The 15,944-nt window shown below is 42.8% G+C and overlaps 2 protein-coding genes across 2 annotated transcripts; one reads left to right on the forward strand and one right to left on the reverse strand.

Annotated features, from left to right (window-relative positions):
* The first annotated feature begins 1,624 nt into the window (after window positions 1–1,624).
* On the forward strand, window positions 1,625–5,134 carry heyl (hes related family bHLH transcription factor with YRPW motif like). Its single transcript, XM_070847081.1, has 5 exons — window positions 1,625–1,704; window positions 3,826–3,892; window positions 3,988–4,071; window positions 4,178–4,259; window positions 4,467–5,134. The coding sequence occupies exons 1-5, from the start codon at window positions 1,625–1,627 to the stop codon at window positions 5,132–5,134; spliced, it is 981 nt and encodes a 326-aa protein (XP_070703182.1).
* A 6,581-nt stretch (window positions 5,135–11,715) lies between these two features.
* On the reverse strand, window positions 11,716–15,766 carry LOC139215859 (coagulation factor XI-like). Its single transcript, XM_070846892.1, has 10 exons — window positions 15,713–15,766; window positions 14,799–14,880; window positions 14,479–14,644; window positions 13,974–14,083; window positions 13,707–13,869; window positions 13,490–13,608; window positions 13,283–13,415; window positions 12,964–13,067; window positions 12,063–12,222; window positions 11,716–11,980 (listed from the first exon to the last, which is right to left on the reverse strand). Exons 1-10 carry the CDS (start codon window positions 15,764–15,766, stop codon window positions 11,839–11,841), a joined length of 1,233 nt encoding a protein of 410 aa, XP_070702993.1. The 3' UTR covers window positions 11,716–11,838.
* Between the last annotated feature and the right edge of the window lie 178 nt (window positions 15,767–15,944).

Here is a 15,944-nt window from a genome sequence, read left to right on the forward strand (position 1 = left end):
TGGCAGCGGAACCGAGCACTAAGTGCTGCAAGGAGTGTGTGTGTGTGTGTGTGTGGCCGTACAGAGACCGCTATCATGTCCAATGAAGAGCCCAGATGTTCAGACACTCACTGGCCTGATTCCTCTCTTGACCCCTCAGTAGGCTACCTGCCCTCATCTCTGCACACACACACACACACACACACACACACACACACATGCTCGAGACAGTTTTAAAATGTTTGGAAGAGGTTGAGTTGGAAAGAGGACCCTGCCAAATCTGAAGTCACATTTTCAAGAACCAATATGTTGGACAGTTGGTAAAATCTTTGAGTAAATAATAAACTACTGAAACAGCTGCTCAAAGTAATTGATAAACTATAGAAATTGATTATTGAAATAATTGCTAAAAGTAATTAAATTGAGTTATTGAAATAGCCTAGTTAGCTAAAATTGATAACCAGTCGAAATATGAGTTAAACATAATGGCTAAAAAATCTCTAGTCTAAATCTCAAGTGTTGTAAGTGCCAAAAGACATTTATTAGAACAGATTTGGTGCACATCGGGAGGTGTTGATGAAGGGGTATTTGAGCTCATCTGTCAGGGCTGTTAGGGCAAACCTGACCGGCTGGAAATTACTGGTGTAGATTATTTTAAACCTCAGGATGCACATCTTTCAGTAGTGTTTTCTCTCTCTGTCGTTTGTCTCTCACACGCACTCACAAAAAGTAGCTCAGTAAGTCCATTCTCCAAGTCACCTGTGTGACTGTGTGAGAGTCGAGCTTTGTGCACTGTCACACACTGCCGCGGAGATGATGGAGTGTTTTCACAGTCCATCATTCCCACACTCTCCCTCCCTCCCTCCTGCTGCCATTGTTCTACAAAGAAGTGTAATTAAAGGAGCGCAGAGAGAAAGAAAGGAGGATCGAAAGAAGGAAGGAAGGAGAGCAGGATGAGAGTGGAGGCTAATTGACTGAGGATGACTGAGCAAAGGGGTGGAAAGATAGGGTGAGGAGGGGGGGGTGACAAGCCGGGGTAGGCCAGATTAAAGAGGAGGGAGGAGGGACAGGGAGAAGAGGCGGGGGAGCCTACACTGGCAACCCTGCCCCAGCTGCCAAAGTCCTATTTTGTCATTGGGTGGCTGTGACAGAGAGAGGGAGCCAAGAGAGAAATAACAGTGAGAGGGAGAGAGAGAGAGAGAGAGAGAGAGAGAGAGAGAGAGAGAGAGAGAGAGAGAGAGAGAGAGAGAGACTATGATTGGATGCCAGTGATAGAGTAAAAGACTAAAGCGGCTTGTGAATTTTCTTAGTTGCCATGGGCCCTTGGGGGTCGATCAAGTGGCACTGCTGACTCACAGAGGAAGAGGACAGGAGACACATGAAGAAACAAGCAAAAAAAACAAACAGATGTGACAAGAAGTAACTAAGGACAACGAGGCTTTTATAAGTAAGAGAAATAAAGCGAGAGGCACACAGGGTGAGTGCTTTGTCCAGAGGGGAGACGCATCTTCAGTGTGTTGCCTCCACGCAGCACAGAGAGCGGCTGACAAGATCACCCAAAGCCCTGCGTCCGCCATCCACCCATCCATCCATCCATCCACCCATCCACCCATCAGTCCAGCCGGGGAGGAAAAAGGGCGCAGACATGAAGAGACCTCACGACTACAGCTCCCCAGACTCGGACACGGACGAGTTTATTGACGTGGGACAAGAAGACAGCTATTGGTGAGCACCCGCCAGCCACACCTGAGGCTGTAGCACATGCCCTCCAATCACACTTTAAAGGAAAATGACAAGTAGTAAATAGCTAAGCAGAGATTTGTGAACTGTCGGCTTTACAAGCGTCTTGACACTTTGATGCCACCGTACGTGAAAATACAGACGAGTCGAAAGGCTGCAGGAAAAGCTGCAGATTTTTTAATCTCAGAAGCTGATACGGTTCATAAAGCGGTAATAAAAAACGAGTGCTTCCGACTTGTAAAAGTTTTCTGCGTTCAGCTCAAATTCTGACATCATTGTACCAAGTTTTGTATTGTATTGTATTGTACCACCCTCCAACAAGCCTGAGCTGTCAGTTTGAAGTTTAACGTCCGGCCTCAGTAAACTTCGCGTCCTCACAGGAAATATATATTCATTGCATTTAGCCTATAAATGAAACTGTCCTGCACATGTGAGAAAATGGAAAAGGTGAAATGAAACTAGAGTGACAAAAGGCCTGTCATGTCTGACGCGTGGAGACAGGGCCTGAAGTTGCAAGCAGAATTTTTTTCTGACTGCGTAACATCTGAAAATAGATGTGTTCAACATGGAAAAATATCTGCAGATCAAATATATTTTAAAAAGGCTTGTAGGTCAACTTTCACAATTAATCATCTCACATTTTTTGGTTAATTCATAATTGCAAATGATTTTGATGCAGCAATGTAAAGTTTTTAATCCTGGCCTGTTCAGGAACTTTTTGATGTTGCCTAAAACAGAAAAACTGAGCTGTCAAACGAACACTAGAACAACAGAAGGGGACAATCGATACCAACCAGATAGAACGAGGATTTTCTATCATTTTGTAAGAACATTTGAGGCTCGCTGTGTGTGAGTGAATACGATTAAATGATCTTATCATACCTCAATATATGACATCCAAACATTTAGTTTTATTTGAGAGAATTAATTCACTTTCAAAAATACTGACATTTTGAAAGTGAACAATTTTTTTTCGTTTACACAGGGCTAGTTTATTGTATTAAGATTATTATCTTATACACATGAATCATAATAGAATATAAATCATCATTCATATAGTCAAATACATGAAGTTATAGAAGGAATAAGATGGAAAATGCTAAATAAAATGCAAGGTACAATCTAAGATTATTTTTTTAATACAGGAAAAAAAACCTTTTGAACTTTTGAATGCAAATGTGACCTGCTAAGCCAAGCTGTTTAACTGCAGTCCGTAACTGAATGTAAAACTTGTTTCAGAGTTGTGGAAAATGTCTAATAAGAAGTAAAATCACACTTTACAAGTCAGTATACCATTTTGCTTTTTAGGTAAATTAGACAAAGTCCTCGGCTGGAGTTGAGGGGAATAATTAGTTTAGTGTATTTCTAACATCTACAGCATATAAAAACGCATTCACAGCAATGCTGGTTACATCACAAGCAGTGAGCAAGCCAGTAACACCAAAGACGGTCTGGATAAATCAAATTGCCTTGCGACATGCAAACAGAAGACAGTGCCGCCTTTTCAAGTCAGCCCCATCAAACATAAACCTAAACAAAAACACACAGCTAAATTGGCAGCCTTCATGTTAAAATCTAATAGAAACTCAATAAGTCTCTAGTGGGGCAGTTTGAAGGGAACTCCAAGCTGTCAGGCTCTTTCAGGCCTGTAAGACGAGAGTTCACAAACAAACACAATCCATATTGAGTGACTGTACTCGGAGGAGCTCAGATCCCATGCTGCATGTTGGAGCCCCATGCGAGCGAAAGCATCTCCCCGAGGCTATATAATCATCTTTCTAAAAGTGCTTTCGCTCAGTTGGAAAGGAGAACAGCATGTCATTTCACTGAGACTAATGTCCAGAAACGCATTAAAGCAAAAACAATCCCGTCTTCCCTCCTCTCCCGGGCACTCCTACGCCGTTCTGTGCCCAAAAAACAAATTAGATTGAAGGGAGCTGATGTGCCATCCTGCCTCTGTGTCACATTAAAGAGGGTAATAATAACAATATGCAGGAGAATCAAAGTTACCACTTTTCTCTCTGTGTCAGCACCACCGCCCCCCACTCCATCTCTCTCATCTCTCTCATCTCTCTCCCTTCCTCTCTCTCTGTCTCCATGGCACAGCCCAGTCACCGGGTCCATGTCTCCTGGCAGCGCCTCGCAGATTCTGGCCCGAAAGAAGAGAAGAGGGGTGAGTGGATTACAGCCTTTGGATCTTAATCTTTTCAGTCCTGTCTTTTTCGGCTGGCCCTGATTGATCGTCCCTCTGCTCCTCTCGCTGTGTAGATCATAGAGAAGAGGCGCAGAGACCGGATCAACCACAGCCTGTCAGAGCTCAGGAGACTGGTGCCCAGCGCTTTTGAGAAACAGGTGACTGCTCACGAATAAAGATTCAATTAAAACAATGACACAGGTAGTAAACTAGCTTCTTAAAGACAGATGCAAGTGAGTAAAATGCTGCTCTGCTTCCCGGCAGGGTTCCTCAAAACTGGAGAAAGCAGAGATCCTGCAGATGACTGTGGACCACCTCAAACTCCTGCATGCTATGGGAGGAAAAGGTGAGACTTTTGAGTTTGTTGCTTGCAAATAAATTCACTTTTAAAGCTCTGGTTGTAATTCGTTTCCTGTGGGACGTGAAGCCCTTGGTATAACAAAAAAGTAGACAAATATAATGATTTATGTTTGTACAGTAGGTATATTTTTCAGGTCCAAATGTGTTCCATTACGATCATTCAGTCTGTTACTGAAGTCTTTTTCTCTCTCAGGTTACTTTGATGCGAGGGCCCTTGCAGTCGACTACAGGACCCTGGGCTTCAGGGAGTGTGTCGGGGAGGTGGTGCGGTACCTCAGCTCCCTTGATGGGGAGTCCCCGGACCCTATAGGAGCCCGTCTGGTCTCCCACCTTTCCCACTGTGCAAGTGAGCTAGACCCTCTCCTGCTACAGTCACCCCCATCCGCCCTGCCCTTTCCCCCGTGGCCGTGGGCGTCCTTCCCTCAGATCTCTCCCACTTCACCAGCCTCCTCATCATCGCCTTTCTCCAGCGGGCGAAGGGATCTGGCCCTGCTGGGGAGCTACCCATCGCCCGCCTCCCTCCGCCTCTGCCAGCAGGGCGCACCACCGCTCCTCGCGCCCACAGCCCTGGCCACCGTCCACAGGGTTCCCTCCCTCGCAGCGTCCCCGGTCATTGCCCCCTCCAGACCCACCCAGCCGTCCCCTCACAGCGCCACCAGGGCCTCGCCTCTTCCTCTCCCCACCCCTTCCTCTTCCTCTCCTTCTACTCCCTCCTCCTCTTCTACTTCATCATCCTCTGTCCCACTGCCAGTCTCTTTCAGGCCCTTCGCACCTCTGGGGTCGCCCACGGCCCAGCGCAGGGGCCTAAGTGGATCAGCCAAGTCGGCTCAGGGATGGGGGACTGAGATCGGAGCCTTCTGAGGGTCGGCTCTAATTTTTCATTTTCCAAATGAACTCTGTACAGTGGACATGGAGCTCCCATGTGCACCATGTAGTGAATATGATACCTTTGGAGACAGAAGTATTGATCATTTGATGATTGTCTCTGCTTTTGAGGGACTTTAAAAGCCATATCAGACTGTGGGCGGACTTTCAGATAATCACAAACAATCGTATATAATAGAATAATGAAGGAATGTGAAAGAATAGAAGTTTTGAATAAATTCACATTCGCGATCTTGCTTGACAAATACACACAAACACAGTGTCCAACAGAGCCATAACGCTCAACACAGTGATGTTGAGTTTTTACTGATCTTTTAACTGTGATATTTGTTGTTTTTTTTTTTCAAAACATTTATACATTTGATTACATTTTCCAGTTTTCAAGAATGTTTGACAAAAATCTCTATAAAGACTATGTGCCTTTACCTTTGTTCACATTGTGTGTGTTTTTTTCTGATTGCAACATGTATTTGCAGCCAAACATTATGTGCTATCAATACAAATGACAAAGGAATGATTGAATGCTACATGTTACCCACTTATCCACATCAGCCATGTCTGCAAACACAGCTTGCTGTTTGTTCCCCAGCCGTAACCCCCTCGGTATCTAAGCTGTCTCCAGTGATGGCTGATGGGAGCTGTGGTCTTGTGGCTGCGGAGGATAAACATGGTGGGAGCTGGTGATGTTTTTGGGATGCCGCGGCGAGGCAAACAGACCCATCACTTCGCCCTCTAATTGGCAGTCCCCTGTAATTAACTTTACCCTCATATCAGTCTATGTATCTTCCTCTCCTCTGCTGTCTCTCTGCCATTCTTTCACTCCAATCTTGTGGTACACCAACGGATATCTTCTCTCCCAGTTTGTCTGCGCCACTGTCTCCTCAACAATGGACAGACGGTAAAGAAGAGGGCGAGAGGGAGGATGGAGAGACGGAGTGAGGGGAAAACAAAGAAAAAGATCTGAAGGGCTGTGGTTTGGTGACTGATTTGGCGTAGAGGTTCAATAACAGGGTGGGTGGGTGGGTGGGTGGGGGGGGGGGGTGCAGGGGACAAAGTTAAGGAGAGATGAGGAGGACTGTGAGGGTTTAAAAGGACAGGAAGAGAAAGAGTGTGAATCACCGAGAGTCGGCCAGCATGTAGAGGGTGCGCAAGAAACCCTCGAACAATGATGAATGACAGTTGCAGCATAATTGTGCCGTGCTTCACCAAAACGGCTCCGTGGGGATGAGAGAGCAGAGAAGAGCCTTGTGTGTGTTTACTGCTGGAGAACGCTTTGATCTACTTCAGGATGCAATGTCTGTGGTCTGCGGTCCAAAAATGTGTGTGTTCCGCAAAGTGCATATTGTTTATTTGAGTGAGTGTGCTAGTGTGTGCTTAAGCCAGTCTCATGTGCTCGCTGCCCTGTGTGTGTGTGTGTGTGTGTGTGTGTGTCTGGCCTAGTGTTTTGTTTATGTGGTGCTGTGTGCACACACGTCTTGTGTGTGTGTGTGTGTAATGTGAGTCTTCTGGGCTGGCGTCAGGACTGAACCGCGGTGGCGGCGTGGCTCTCGTGCGAGGCCGGCCGGCGGTCGGACGGACGGTATGGTGGTGGAATGTTTGTGGAGGGTGCATGCGTACACACACACACACACACACACACACAGGCACTCAGACGACACACAAACATAGACACACACAGGCTGGCTGGCACTATTCTAGCCTCTGAGCAGAGGAGCCAGAGTCACCACCACAGCTTCCAGGAAGGACAACCACAGTCACACTGCACTGGGTTTCCCACGGGGGAGGGCAGGCTGGAGGGAGAAGAGAGGAAGGAGGGAAAGGAAAGATGGAGAAAGAAGGAGGGAAATGTGTGTGTGTGTATGTGTGTGTGTGTGTGTGTGTAGGCCTATGTGGGGCGAGGATGTACGGAATAGGCCGACGTTGTGGTTCAAGCTGAATGAGGAAAAGAGGAGGGTTCAATACACAGGAAGGAGGCAGAAGTGACAGAAAAAAGTGTCTGAAAGCAGGAAGTGAGCGATTTCTCCTCTGACAAGTAAATAAACTCAATGTTTTATTGGATTATATGTGTGAAATCTCATTTGCTGTCACTGTTTGTGTGTGTGTGTGTGTGTGTATATAGTATGTAGAGTCTTTTCTTCGTCTTTACTTCAAAGTCATTTTTCATGTAAAACATTTCATGGTTCCAGCTTTGTAAATGTAAAGACTTGCTGCTTTTACTTTTAGTTACTTCAAATGATTGTGAGGGTGTCATTTTGCGCTCTGTCTAATGGTGACAGCATTTTCTCACCATTGTCTGAACTTACACAAACCAAATAATTAATCAAGAAAATACTCAGGTGAATCCATAATGAAAATAATTATTAGTTGCAGTCGTACAGAAAATTGAAAATGAGTTCCAACTCAACCAATGATAACAGTAAAATCCTGATTTTACATTCATGAATGAGTAAATGATAACAAATGATAGATGATAGAATAACATATTACAGGGGACATTTCTGCAAGTACTTTTTAATGATTTAAGTACATTGTCCTGTTCATACTTTCATACTTTTACTTAATACTTCAATGCCAGACTTTTGCTTGTAGTATTGTATTTTTACAGTGATGTATTAGTACAGAACGTTTGTCTCCCCCCTCTAGCAGCGAGAGTAACTACACAAACACTGTCGTTGTTAAATTTAGATATTTAGATGGTGGTTGTGTAAAAATACGTTAGACGATAGCATTTGAGCACCAATTGCATGTAGTGTAACACATTTTCTGGGTGCTTATCTAATTTATACTTGGAGTCAGAGAAACCCATAGTGCCACAGGAAAAGAACTGACAGCTGGGATCCTCAGTACAGGTTTTCTGGCACACTTCTGCATATGCGTCTGCACATTGCAAACATCAGACCCAAGGAAATGTATTTCTTCATGAGACTTCTTAACCCATTCTGTTAGCAGAGACGGGTGGGGTTAGACTGCTGCTGCAACATAACAGCAAGGTAAACTGAGAGGTTAGAAACGCAGTCATTAATATTTAGTGATCACTGATTAAGGACAAAGACCACCTGACTATGGTGTTTTGTTCAGTCTCACACTGACCTCATTTTCTGTCATGTCCTGTTAAAACTATTGTACATGCCTGTCACTAACTGGCAGACAAAAAAGCTAACGGATTTGCTGGTGAATACTGTTTAGTATTTAGTATTTATTTGGAGACCAAAACAGAGGTAAAATGAGAGTGAATATTGGAGTTAATTTGCCAAGTGACCAAAGACCCATTCCTGAATGAATGTTAGTCTGTGTCTGTCTTCACACAGGGAACTGTTTGCTAACTTGTTAAACATAACATCTTAAGATGATATTATGTACCCAAGTGGCCAAAAAATCAATTTATGACGGCTAATTACAGATAAGATGAGGCAGGACAAAAACGTAAATGGTACAACTTCACAAACCATCTTCACTTAAAAAACTTCTACTGTTTAATGAAATGCTGATTTGATAAAATGGTACATACTGTTCTCCAGGTGTCAGAAGCGTGCTGGTATCCCACATGTGACTCCTTCTTCAGCATTTAACCCCTTGTTGCCTGTTGTCGCAAATTTGCCTCAAACCTCTTCCGGTCTTGATGCAGCTGAGGTGGCCTCTGTATCCCACTAATGCCGGTTGATGCATCTTCTATGTATACATTATATATACATAGATGCATACATAAATAAATAAATATATATATATTCTATGCGTATGTACATATATATTTTATTATACTATTATTATATTATACTGGTCTATGCTACGCTATATTCAAATTAACAATCTCCACTTCATTTAGCATCTGCTTGAATGCAAAAACACAAATAATTTATTTTTTTTATATAATTGTAAATAAATTCAGGCAGTAAGGGGTTAACACCACTTCACATTGACTGTTATTCAGATAACACAGGACACCATCACTGGAAACATAACAACAACAAAGCCTGGGGTAAATCTAAAGTATGAAGCAAGAGCCATGAGCTGGTTAGCACAGCATAAAGTCTGGAGAAGAAAACAGATACCCTGGTTCAACCTCAAAATGTTAACCAGTTAGCTTTAAAGGTGCAGGTTTCCATATTTGCTGCTAGGTTAAGAAGTATGTTAGTTATGAAAGCATAACTTCACTTCCACTAACATACTTCTTTTAACCCAACTCATCATCTTTTTCAAACACGCAGTTTTGACGCTTAAACGAAAATGCGTCCGTTTCACAATGTCCACCACATGTTGCTGGTACTCTCAAACCATGTAGTTTGGATTGTGTTGATAGTAATAGATGATACGCACCTTCTGGCCTGCTGGTGGGTGCACTTGGTGAGAACAACTGATAAAGTGCTAGTTAAATCGGGCAGATACCAGTCAAATCATGAGGCATAACATCAGCATTTGGAAATAATTTGGTCTGACATGCTGTCAACACACAGATAAATCAGTGAAAATGCAACAGTGTCCGAGATGCTTCTTTGATCAATGCTACCACATTTACAATGAGTGTTTGTGTATCTGTGGCAGAATGTTGATTTATTTGTATTTTAAGGGAGAATCTGGACACTAAACCAGCCTATGCCTCTACCCAGGAGTCCTGCTGAGTTTTTTTTTTTTTGGCGTGAATACATTTGAGTTCAGTGTCCAAAAAGTGGTCCACAGAGGTTTATACATATAATTTAGTGACCTCTGCTGTCCAAACTACATGGGTGCAGGAATCAAGATAAACCACAAAAACAATGGTGCTTTTTCTTCAAAAAAGTTGCTACAGACTCATTTTGGCCCAGTATCCTGCCAACAGGAGGTTTTGTGGGGGTGCAGTAATGAGAGAGAAAAAAGTGTCCTGTAAGGGGAAATGAGAGAAAACCCAGACAGAGGCAGAGATGACCCACTGAAGTAAAAAGTGTTCCCATCTTCTCAGTGATGAAGCCAATAGAAATTGAAACACAGCTGCTTGCCAAGAGGTAGTTCTGCAACTACAGGATCCTGCCAAAGGCCTGTTTACATTTGTGTATTCGATTCATTTTCCTGAGTAGCCTTATCAAACTTATCTTTAACTAGACTTGAGATGAGTCTAGTTAAAGTCAAAATTACTCTGAAACAGAGTATAACTTGGAAACCTTATACTGTATGTACCCGCAATAAGCCCCATTATATTGATGGTGGAGGGGTATCCAGTCTGCATGTCAAGGTGTCGTTGGGCAAGTCACTGAACCCAAAAGTGCTCTTGTGTGTGTGAGTGTGTGAGTGAATGATTAGCTTCCTTCTTCCTCAGAGTGTGAACAGTGAATGAATGCGGTGTGAAAGTGCTTTGTGTGGTCAAAAGACTAGAAGGGCGCCAAGTATAGTCCACTTACCATTTTCCTCATCTGACACGACGTAGGCCTACTGAGTGCATTAATTCAAATGAAATCAAAGAATATTAATAGGTCAATCATCAAACATAGGTAAAAGTTGAAGTGAAAGATTCAGAGAGAAACGACTTGTCTCAGTCCAGTCAGACATTGTGGGAATGATTGTGCCTCCAATATAAAGCAGAAACAAGGCTTTTAAATTTGTAAATTGTCAACATTAGTAAATTTCCTACATGTGTCATTAATTTTGTTTATCAGAGCAGCTTTCCCCAGCTGTTCAACAGTTATATCATCCTGCAGACAGCAGTTATCTGTTTCTGCCACCTACTGGTGCACAAATAATTCTGCAAAGCTCCAAAGTGTGTGTGTGTGTGTGGGGAGGAATGTCAATGCAATGCGCTCCAGTTCTACAGTCACTTCATGAGCTCCTGGTACAATAAAGAATCAACCTCCCGCTTTCACCACAAAAGGTATAGAAAGCTCTTGGTGCTTGGGGTTAATGTCTCTGTTTATGTTTTTATATGTGATCTGACCAGTTTATGGAGTCAAGAGAGGAACTCGTTGTTCTTCTTGGGCTTCTTTTTTGGCTCTGTCACAGCTGTAGAGAAGACTTCCTCTCTGGCTCGTGCTCGCTCCTCCTGCAGACACAGCTCCAGCTGGCTCAGCTCTCTTTCAGGCTCTGTTCCCTCTCTCTTGATGGGGATGTTGAGGCTATATGGAGTCTCATCTCCAGGCTTGGTGTCGGCCGCAAAGCTCACAGTGGGCTTGAGGTGGTTTACGATCTCTGTGGCTATGAAGCTGCAGGCCAACAAGGCGATCTGAACCTCCTTCATCAGGCCCGCTCTGCTCAGCCAGGTGTTAGGCAGAGCCTCGTACAGCGTCACTTTGAGTGGCCGGCACACTTCTAGGCTCAGTTTGGTTTCTTGCTTTGGGTCTTCGAGGTGTTTGAGGTTTTCGAGGAAGACTCTGTTTAATTACTAACTGTATTTAGGAATTTATAGTATCTTGCAATGAAACTTCATCTCTGCGGAAGAATATCCGAATGTAGAAACAACAGGTATATTTTTATAGCATTGCTCACCTCATACATACTGCATGCCTCTAAAAGTGGGCTGAAATGGGGTTGTGTGAATGCTGACTCACAAATCTATAAAGCAGGCTGAAACAAAATGATTTATTCTATTTTGTTGCTTTTGTTTCCACACAGAGAAGAAGAACCCTTGTAGTAGAAGCTGAATGCGGAAAGGGACAACAGGTAAGAACAGGTAAAGAAACTAAAGATTATTTGTGTGGTTTCTGCACATGTGTGTTTTTTCATATTTCATCATCTGTAGGTGGGATTGGTGTCGCTTTCTGCACACAGCTCCTAAGGGCGAAGCCCGACACGACATTGGCCACTTTGCTGACTTTGGGAGGAGTAGGCATGGTAATGACACGCTTGAGGTAACAGTGGCGCCTACAACATAAAATCAACAACAACATTTTATTCCTATGTGCTTCACATTTATGTTCATTTACTTATGTGAAAAATACTGTACCAGTAATGATGGTCAAAGAAGTTTTCAGTGACGTAGTCGAAGAACTGGCAGTAAGGATCCTCAACGCAGGTCTTCTGACATGCTTCTGCGTTGTCCATCAGCTCATAGCGCATGTCAGAACCTCTGAAACTTACTTCTTTATGAGTCACCTTAGCCCAGCCTGTTTGCAGAGAGGCACGTTAGACATATGCCGCTGTCTAAACTATAACACAAACTGAAAGGGTAGCCAGTTAAACATTCAAATGCACTGAATGATTCCACCTTTTGCAATATCACATAAGAACCAAAATCTAAAATAAGAGAGTTTGTCACCTTTTGTTTTAATATTGATTTCATAAGTGATTGAATAGTGTTGCCAATCAGTGAAAATTGCCTTTTAATAAATACAGACAAAGCTGAAACAATGACAAGAAAAACACCAGCTTTGGCACAACGTGTTCATAATCGATTCTATTAATGAATTTTTTAGACTTGGATTTCTACTGCAACACTCTAATTCTAATATAAGTGATTGTAAGAGCCATTTCTGTGCATTTGTATTGCATTAGATATCTTTGTTTAGTTTTTGCTGTGAGCTTCCCACCACTGGGGGCATCCCTGCTGTGACATGCGAGAGGGCATATAATCAGCCAGGTGATGCACCCAGGTGTGGACTGATGGGAAGAGAAGAAAACAGTTTGAGACCGTGTCGGGAGGTGACGTGTCGTGGCGTGTTGGATTGTTTGTTTAATTCTGAATTGCATATACCGGGATCTGCATTGGTAAGCAGTCAGGATTGAGAAGTGCGTAAAAGACAGACTCGTATTGGAAGGAAATGGAAACGAAAGAATGTAAACAATAAACAGCACCATATCCAAGCAGGAAGCAGTGGAGTCGACATGTTTTTTACAGGGATACATACTGTTATTTAGCTGACAGAAGCGCGCTGGTAATCCAGATGTGACCCCTTTCTTAGCTGAGATCACCATTTCATTTGCCTTCTTCAGGAAACAATCAAAGCCATTACTGCCAAACAAAAGAAAGAAAATGAAACCTTGAAAATAAGAACCAAATATTTAAGAAATTTAGGACAGTTAAGATACTGTCAGGTCAGTTGATGGAACGGGAAAGCTAATGTGATATTGTATTGTCTTATTGGACCAACTGCCTGTTTGCATCATGAGAGATAAAATAAATATTTGTTTCACAAGCATTAGAAAGTCTAGTTGAACACACTTTACCTGACAAACGAGAAGTAGGTACACTGTGGATGAGCAGAGCACAATATCTGACAGTGTTCAGCAGAGACAGCCAGCACCTTCTGGATGTCGTTTCGTGGGATGTCGGTGTTTTGAAACAGTATGCCCTGACATGCTGTACAGCACATACAATGAGAACACGCGCACAACAACCTTCAGGATTTTTTTTACCTAATGCTGTATGCATACCTGTGTCAAAGGTTTCAGTCATTTGTGTGTTGTGGGAGAATCCACTTATAACACCAGCCTTTCTTTCTATGATAGTAGGCCTTGGTAGTGACCAGCCGAATTTAAGGTAGCAATTGTATCTGAAACAGACAAGAAACAACATAATCTGCCTCGGGAACATCCCTGTCTTGACAATTTAATTTCAGCTGCAGTGAGACATTGTGCGCTCCAGTTTTACCTAATCTTCTCCTCTGCGTAGAGCCCATTTGTATGAGTAAAGGACTGACAGGCTGGATCTTTCGTGCAGGCCCTCTGACACTCCTCATAGTCGGCTGTGAAGAGGGTTCTGTAGTCGGCCCCTGGGAAGTTCAAGTTCTGGTACACCTGAGACAGACAAGGCTCTGGCAGACAGACGGCCCAACAGAGCCACAGACAGAGTAAAGGAGAGTGTGGCAATGCATCAATAAATAACTAGCGGTTTTCGACAAAACAGTCGTGACCCTACGTGCATGGGGGGTGCAGCCTTTGAGAGAGAAGCCAGAGGTAACGCCCAGCAGTGGTGTCTGAACATTGGGCTTTCCAGATGGAGTGCTCTTGACGTAGCAGTAGAAGTGCCTGTTGGAAAGGGTCATATTTTTTTTTTTTGTCTTTAACTTAAAACTGATTTTTTTTTAAACTGAAGAGGCTAGTGGGTCATCTAGAGCTGCTTTTAAAACAAATAGAAATATGGTAATAAGACATATAAGACATTAAGTACCCTTAAAAACGGCATAATAAGCAAACACAAGTGTTTTTAAAGATAGTACCTCTGATGTTATGCTGTGGAATAACTTAGATGGGTAAAAATATACTGTATGCTTTGACTTTTTTCCCCCCCATTTACTCCGTTATGTACCTCCTAGCACCTTCTTGACCTCTGACAGGCAGTGACAGTGTTAACATATGTCACTCTTCACAGTAAAAAGTATTACTTATTGCTTGTTTGTCATTACGTGTATACTTTGCTGTACCTGTTATCTCTGGTCCAGTCGGCCCGAATAAAGGTAAAGAACTGGCAGGATGAGTGCTGGGTGCAAAGCTGCTGACAGTGCTCAACATCAGGAGAGTAGAGAAATGTTATGTCTGTTCCTGGAAAATCTATATTCTTCTGAAGGCTTTGATTACATTCTGAAGAAACTGAAAAGGACACACAGACATATTTACATGTGCAGATACAAACATATGCACATTAAGTTCATTCTACCACTTATAAATGGTGAAATAGACATTTAGACATGCGGTCAGACAGCCACGTACAGTCCTGTAACTATAATATAATTGCATGTATTACCTTGACCAAAGGAGAGGCTGCAGATAGCGAACAGACCCACCAAAATCAAATGTGTTCCCATCTTCTCAGTTTTGATGATACTCTGTATCGGCAAACAACGACTCTTGAAGCACAGCTGCAGTAAAAGATGTGGCTCTGCAACTGAAGTTTGGCCAAAGGATTATTTCTCAATCCCTGAATCCCCCCCCCCCACGACCCATCTGTACAGCTGATTGTTGACCCATTCAGTGATTGGCTCACAGCAACCCCCGTGTCAATATCCTACAGTTAAGTAAAACAAACTTACAAGCCAGATGGCATAGTGCAGATATTATCACACATCATATGACTTGGTTATTGTAATGTGTTTGAGGTACTTGTACTTATTTGAATTTTTACTTTTCATGCTACTTTCTACTTCTGCTCCACTGCTTTTCAGAGGGAAATATTGTACTTTTTACTTCGCCACAGTTATTTGGCAGCTTTAGTCACTAGATTTTTACAAATAACACATATAAAGAACTTCATATAATAAAATATTATGTCTTGTTATAAATTAAACTACTGTACCTTAAAATACAAACAAGTACAGCTGAAATAAATGGCAACTATTTTATAACTGTTTAAGTCATGTTTTGTGAAGTTTGGACTATTGGTTGGACAAAACAAAAATTGGGAAATTGTCACTATTTTCTGAAATGTTAAACACCAAATAATCAATTTGTTGAGCTAATAATCAGCAGATTATTCCATAATTGGAATAGTCATTAGTTGCAGTCCTATATTGACTACCTCACCAACAGACTGTGTGTCAGATGTGGTGGTCTGCAGCACGGGGCCCCCCGCGGGGGACAGGGGGTTCTGTATCATCAGAGAAGTTCTCTGATGATACAGCCATCGTTGGATGTGTATCTCAGGGGAACGAACTGGAATACAGGGAGGTCAACGACTTTGTCAGCTGGTGTGAGCTCAACCACCTTCACATCCATGTCAGCAAGACAAAGGAGGTGATGGTCGACTTCAGGAGGAAAACGTTAAGCTGGACACTTGTTTCAGCACCGTTTCTCTCTTTTGACTCTATGCTGCTTTAATAAATGAATTTCCCTGGTGTGGGGTCTCTCTTATCTTATACAAAATAGTTGAAAATGGCATCCAGATTCAAACTTG

The sequence above is a fragment of the Pempheris klunzingeri genome, chromosome 16, assembly GCF_042242105.1.
Source record: "Pempheris klunzingeri isolate RE-2024b chromosome 16, fPemKlu1.hap1, whole genome shotgun sequence".
Lineage (NCBI taxonomy): Eukaryota > Metazoa > Chordata > Actinopteri > Acropomatiformes > Pempheridae > Pempheris > Pempheris klunzingeri.

Bases quoted from the DNA above. Each gene is read 5' to 3' on its own strand.
- LOC139215859 (XM_070846892.1), bottom strand. From the start codon at position 15,766: ATGGATGTGAAGGTGGTTGAGCTCACACCAGCTGACAAAGTCGTTGAC. The intron at 14,881-15,712 runs GTATTCCAGTTC...TTGCCGATACAG, and splicing joins ACAAAGTCGTTGACCTCCCT to AGTATCATCAAAACTGAGAA. The intron at 13,609-13,706 runs GTAAAACTGGAG...TGTCTGTTTCAG, and splicing joins TACGCAGAGGAGAAGATTAG to ATACAATTGCTACCTTAAAT.
- heyl (XM_070847081.1), top strand. From the start codon at position 1,625: ATGAAGAGACCTCACGACTACAGCTCCCCAGACTCGGACACGGACGAG. The intron at 4,072-4,177 runs GTGACTGCTCAC...GCTTCCCGGCAG, and splicing joins CCAGCGCTTTTGAGAAACAG to GGTTCCTCAAAACTGGAGAA. The intron at 4,260-4,466 runs GTGAGACTTTTG...TTTCTCTCTCAG, and splicing joins GCATGCTATGGGAGGAAAAG to GTTACTTTGATGCGAGGGCC.